The 5,767-nt window shown below is 34.2% G+C and overlaps 3 protein-coding genes across 3 annotated transcripts in view; 2 read left to right on the top strand and 1 right to left on the bottom strand.

Moving 5' to 3' along the window:
• Window positions 1–1,049, top strand: part of Phum_PHUM433180 (uncharacterized protein) — a gene marked incomplete at both ends in the record, with an annotated part of 3,321 nt that extends 2,272 nt beyond the window's left edge. Inside the window, 2 exons of the mRNA XM_002429393.1 lie at window positions 346–489; window positions 969–1,049. Of these exons, the coding sequence (XP_002429438.1) occupies window positions 346–489; window positions 969–1,049 (225 nt within the window). The remainder of the gene's footprint in view (window positions 1–345; window positions 490–968) is intronic.
• Window positions 1,050–1,076: 27 nt separating this feature from the next.
• Window positions 1,077–1,661, bottom strand: Phum_PHUM433170 (uncharacterized protein; the record flags this gene model as incomplete). Its single annotated transcript, XM_002429392.1, has 1 exon — window positions 1,077–1,661. The coding sequence occupies one exon, from the start codon at window positions 1,659–1,661 to the stop codon at window positions 1,077–1,079; it is 585 nt and encodes a 194-aa protein (XP_002429437.1).
• Window positions 1,662–4,751: 3,090 nt separating this feature from the next.
• Phum_PHUM433160 (uncharacterized protein) overlaps window positions 4,752–5,767 on the top strand; it is a gene marked incomplete at both ends in the record, with an annotated part of 6,054 nt that continues 5,038 nt past the window's right edge. Inside the window, 2 exons of the mRNA XM_002429391.1 lie at window positions 4,752–4,877; window positions 4,923–5,120. Of these exons, the coding sequence (XP_002429436.1) occupies window positions 4,752–4,877; window positions 4,923–5,120 (324 nt within the window). The remainder of the gene's footprint in view (window positions 4,878–4,922; window positions 5,121–5,767) is intronic.

Raw genomic sequence — 5,767 nt, 5'->3', positions numbered from 1 at the left:
ATTATTATTATTATTACATTTATTTTTATTCGTTGCCGTCGGGATCGAAAATCGAAAGACGCCATTTTTTTTTTTTTAATAATTAAAAAGGGAAATTTTTGTTGTTCGTTTTGTAATTTTGAACGTTGTAATCATTATTATTATTACTATTATTATTATTATTATTATTATCAAAAGAATTTTCCCTTAGATGTTGTTTTTATTATTATTATTATTATCATTCACATCGATGTCGTAGAGGCTGTTGAAATTTGTGCAGCCGTCGGACGAGATAGATAAACGAAACGTTAGAAATTCAAGTCGTGGCAGCAGAGATTTTTATTTATTTTTCAATTTTTGTTTCAGGTGGTCGGAATACAGCAATATTTAGTTAGGCCGAACGTTGCCAACACGAGCGACAGTTTCCTGTCGTCGGAAATACTCGTGGAAACCTCAATAACGGAAGAATTAGTTAGAAAAAGTTTATCTCTCGAATACGTTATTTTACAAGTAAGTTTTTTACACTAAATAATCATCATCATCATCGTCGTCGTCATCATTAATGTCGTCATCAATGTCGTCATCATTACTGAATCGTCATTTCGATGATTCGCGGTATGCTACTTCGTATGCTGCGACTCCCCGTCGACGCCCTTACGACAAAGAATTTTTTTTTTTTTTTATAAATATGGCGCTTGTCCCCCGTAAAGGATTAATAATAATAATAATTTTTACTTAAATTTTTTGGGTTATTACACCGCGTCAAATTTTTAGAAAATGGAGCGAACTCACCCATTTTTCCAAACGTTTCGCCGATTTGAACAGCTATCGGCATCCTCAGTGGAGTCTTGCGTACCTGTGTACTTAACACTTGCACTATCAAAACAAAACTGAATGAAAAAGTTTGAAAGGCTTGTTTTCGTTTAATTTTGTAAGCCCAGGTAGGCTGTTTTTCGTAATTCAAAAGGTTAAAAATTATTTTTGTAAAGATTTTAAAAAGGGGAAAAAAGGAAAAAAGGAGAATGAATGGCATCATTGACTGGCCAATAAGATTATTAGACAGTCAATGATGCCAGGGATCTCCCGGGGGGGGGGTGTTAGTTCGTTATTTTTAAGAGGGGGGACCATATGGGATTGAGTTGTGTCCCGGAGTCCCTGTTGAAATTTAACGGGTGTTTCAGGATCTCTATGGCCTCCAGAAATGGTAGATGTGAGGGATCGGGGTTCTTTATCAGTACTGATGTTTTTTGAAAATCAATGTTATGTTTTTCAGCGATGGCGTGTTCCGCCACCGCTGATTTGTCCGGTTGGTTTAGCCTTAAATGACGTTCGTGCTCCTTTGTTCTAGCACGAACTGAGCGGGATGTCATGCCAATATAGACTTTTCCACAGTGGCATGGGATTTTGTATATTCCTGGGTAATCTGTAGGTGGGAGGATGTCTTTTGGGTTGTTTAATAAGTTGGCGATTTTTGCAGTGGGAAGGAACACTGTGGAGATGTTCCTTTTGGTTAGCAATTTGGCTATTTTGTCTGTGACTCCCTTTATGTAGGGTAGGAACACTTTATTATTGTGTTTGTAATAACCCAAAAAATTTAAGTAAAAATTGTAGAGTAGAATGCCGCGAAAGTCTAAATAATATAATAATAATAATAATAATAATAATAATTTTCCCGGGTACATTTTACTTACTCACTAGCTCGCTCGCTTGATCCGAACAAACATTGATGGGGTTCTTTTTTTTTTTTTTTTTTTTTTTTAAATATCATCTACCTGAATCCCCATTATTCTTTTGTTACATTTTAATTGGGGGGAGGACGAGGAAGAGGAGGAGAGAAGGGAAGGGGGTCAATACATTTTTTGTGTATGTGGTTTGAATTTTGTGTGTCGATTCTTGCTACCACTTCACTCTACCATTTTAGTTGTTGTCGTTGGTGGTGAGTAAGTGAGGGGTGGGGGAGTAGGAGGGAGGAGAAGAGGAGAGGAGGAAGGGAAAAAAAGAATTTATATACAACGATTCTTTTGAATTTTCAAAACTTTAAATGATAGTAGTAATAATAATAATAATGATAAAAGAATTTTTATTATTAAAAATCTCTGGGGGGCGGGAGGGGGAAGAGGGAGATATTTATAATAATATTGAGCTGCGGTTTTTACGTAACGTAGACGACTACGACGACGATAATAATAATAATAATAATAATGTAAAAACTAGTTTTATTATCTTATAATTTCCTTTTACAATTTTTTTAAAAAAATTTTTTACGCCGTTATTATTATTATTATTATTATTAGTATTAGTATTAGTATTATTATTATTATTATTAGTATTAATATTATTATTATTAATTTTTTACATCGATAGAAATAATTTCCATTTAGAAAAAAAAAAGAAATGTATGTATGTATAATAATTAATTTCGCGTTTTTTTTTTTTTAATTGTGGAAACGAGACGAACGAGACGAATGAACTTTTTTTCGACTTGTTGCTCTTCCGACGGTTTGTTTTTTTAATAGGGATGTGATATGTGTGTGTGTGACGTCACACTCGCGCGCGCGGGTTTAAGTAGGTTCGCGGATACGAAATTCGGATTTTATTAAAACCATTTTTTTGTTTTTATCATTATTATTATCACTACTTCATTCGAATTTTTTTATTGAGAAAAAAGAAAGAAAGAGAGAGAGAGAGAGAGAGAGAGAGAGAGAGAGAAAGAGGGAAAGAGGGAAGAAAGAATGAAAATGCAATGAAACAATGAATTAGTTTGTATCATCATCATCGCGTACATGGAATACCGTACATACGAATGAGAGCGTAGAGGAATTGAAGAAAATAATAATAATAATAATAATAATGATGATGATGATGATGATGATGATGATGATGATGATGATGAATAAAAAAAGATAGCATAAAAGGAGCATAACAATTTATGTAGTAATGAGCGTGCGTTGTTGTTAGATAGAGATAGTAGGTGCGCGTAAGATAGAAAGAGGAGATGAGAGAGGAGTAAATAGAGATAGAGATAGATAGATAGAGAGGAATATTTCATAGGTAAAATCATTATTATTATGTCTTGTGACTTTGGTTCGTTGAACTCGATTCAACTTTGCTGGAGGGACTCGTTTGTAACGCCGTACTTGAACAACTGGTTTGGATTGAATTCATCACGCGGTTGTTTCGAATCTTTCCTTTCACACACACACACACACACACACACAGAGAAAGAACATTATTTCAAACATGGCCGAAATATTTCGTGGAAAGAAAGAAAGAGAGAAAAAAAAAGAATTTTTCGACACACGATAGATAGATAGATGGATAGAATTATCATATACGTAATGAATTCAATGATGGTAATAATCATATATATGCGGGTTCTCCTTCCACGTTCATTTTATTCTTACCAATTTTTTTTTTTTCCCCCCTCAAAAAAGTGCCATCGGTGTCTCGAGTTACTACCAGATATTTGAGGTACCACCGGAGGAAAAAAAAACTCGTTATTACATTTTTTTTTTTTTTTTTAAAAGGTCCGTTCACATCTTTAATGTTGTTATTTCTCTCTGAAAACAAACGACGGGGAGGGGCGGGGGGGGGACAACACTTGTCCCCGAAAGAAATCAAGTTTTCTTTTTTCGATCAGTGATTCCAGGAGATCACATTACGATTGCAACATTTAAAAATAAGTAGTTGGTGGTGGTGGTGGTGGTGGCAGCACCTTTTTATATTCCAGCATCCGCCTGGTTGTTGTTGTTCTGGTGCCTTCGAGCTTTAAATCAAAGAGAGAGAGAAAGAGAGAGGGAGGGAGGGAGGGGGGGTGGGTAAACACGTTTTAATAGGAAAGTGAGATTGTTTGTGCCCCGAAGAGAACGAAAAATTTTAATGATTCACATTTTTGTTGTTGTTGTTGTTGATTTCAGTGCCGTATTAAGGATTATTATTATTATTATTATCATCATCTAGTTGTAGGTTTTCCTTTGAATTCCTCACGACGACACGATTTTTCCTTTTTTTTTTTTTTTTTAACTATTAAATGATTCGGCAAATGTTTGAATTTATTATTATTATTATTATTTCCATTTCTATTTTAAGGTTGGCAACGTTGATGACGTTTATTAAAAAAAAAATTGTCGGTTTTTTTCGATAGACGTACGTAAATTGCTTGTTCGTTTGTTGAATTTCTCCAGTTTTATTTAAAATCGTGGCATTAGATCCATCGTCATCGTCGTGATATACTTTCTTATTTAAATTTTTAAGGCGGGTTATTTTATATATTTGGATCGAATTCAAAAATATTGCTACTGCTGCCACGGTCCGGTTGGCATTCGTGTGAATACAACTTTCCTTTCACCCGTTTAAAAAAAAAAAAAAAAAAAAAAAAGAGTTTCCACCGAGTGGAAAATTTTTTATTTTTTTTTTACGCGCCCGCGCACGCGCGTACTTTTTCGCACGTACACCCGTAAAACATTTTTTTGTAATTTATAAAGCCCCCCCCTCCTCCTTTCGTGTTGGATGGAATTAAAGTTTTGCAATCGTACCAAAAAAATTAAACCGCAAAAGAAGTCGAATGAAATTTTTTTTTTTTTTTTAATGGTTACGTTTGTACTACTGTGAGGTGGCCACACACACACACACACAAAAACCCAACCGTAATAAAAAAGAAAATTCTAGAAAAAAAAATAGGAAAGTCTCCCGAAGCCGGAAGTTACTAAAATAATTTGGGTGAAATTTAAATTTGTCGTCTTCGAGGTGTCGAGTATTCGGGGTGGTGATTGATGACGACATTGATGACGTCGACGACGACGATTGAAATTCAGATACGAAAAAGATATACGTTGAGATTCGAAAACGGAAATGCTTTCAAAAAAAAAAAGAGAAAAGCGCGGGAAAATGAATTTTCCGTTTAATAATTTTGCCCGTTAATTTTTTTTTTTTTTTGATTTCAGTTTGAAAATTATGTAAGATCTCTTCAAATCGACCCATACCAAATGAAATTCGTTACGGACGGTGAATTGCCACTAAGGCAATGCCTTCACCCGGAAGCGTGTAACAAAAATATCGATCTTCCGGAATACTACAATAGTTTCATCGATTTAAGAAAGGATTTCAAAGCTTTTTATTCATCTCCGGACGACATGGGAAGCGTGCGAGAAATGATAGATTGTATCCTTTTTTTATCAATTTAATTTAAATTTAATTTAAATTTAAAAAAAGAAAAAACGATTCGAGTCGGATTCGATCGGTCGATCGGTCGGTGTGTCGGTTGATTTCATGTTCTTGGATTTTGGTGAAAGCAATTTGAAGAAATTTGGCAACCCAGCATTCGTATTTAAACAAAAATTACTCATTGCAATTTTTGTTTTAAAAACGTTTCTTTTTTTTTATTTGTTGTTGAAAGGAATAGGAATTTGTTAAGAGAAAACGAAATTTTTTTTTCATCCATGCGGGCTTTTTTTTTTCGTTGTTTCTTTTTAAAAAGTCACCACACGACGTGAAAAAAGGAGGAAAAACGTCAGCCATTTTGATTTTAAATTTAATTTACGCTGTTGACGGTAGGAGGCGTTGCGCGTTAGGCATCCGCCATGATTAAGAAGTACATGTCGAACGTTGGGTTTTTTAGTTTTTATTTATTTACGGACCGGTATTTTGTTTTTTGTTTTTTTAAACAGTAGTCGTTAATTATTTATGCAAACGGAACTGAATTTTAAAAAAATGTAATTTGTCATTTGCGATAATTTCACATTACGAAAACATAAACTTTTTGTCGATAAAGAAAGAGAGAGAGAGAGAG

The sequence above is a fragment of the Pediculus humanus genome, genomic scaffold (assembly GCF_000006295.1).
Source record: "Pediculus humanus corporis 1103172108202 genomic scaffold, whole genome shotgun sequence".
In the NCBI taxonomy this organism is placed as follows: domain Eukaryota; kingdom Metazoa; phylum Arthropoda; class Insecta; order Psocodea; family Pediculidae; genus Pediculus; species Pediculus humanus.
Note: the sequence above shows the minus strand (reverse complement) of the source record. Positions and strands in the feature narration are given on the sequence as shown.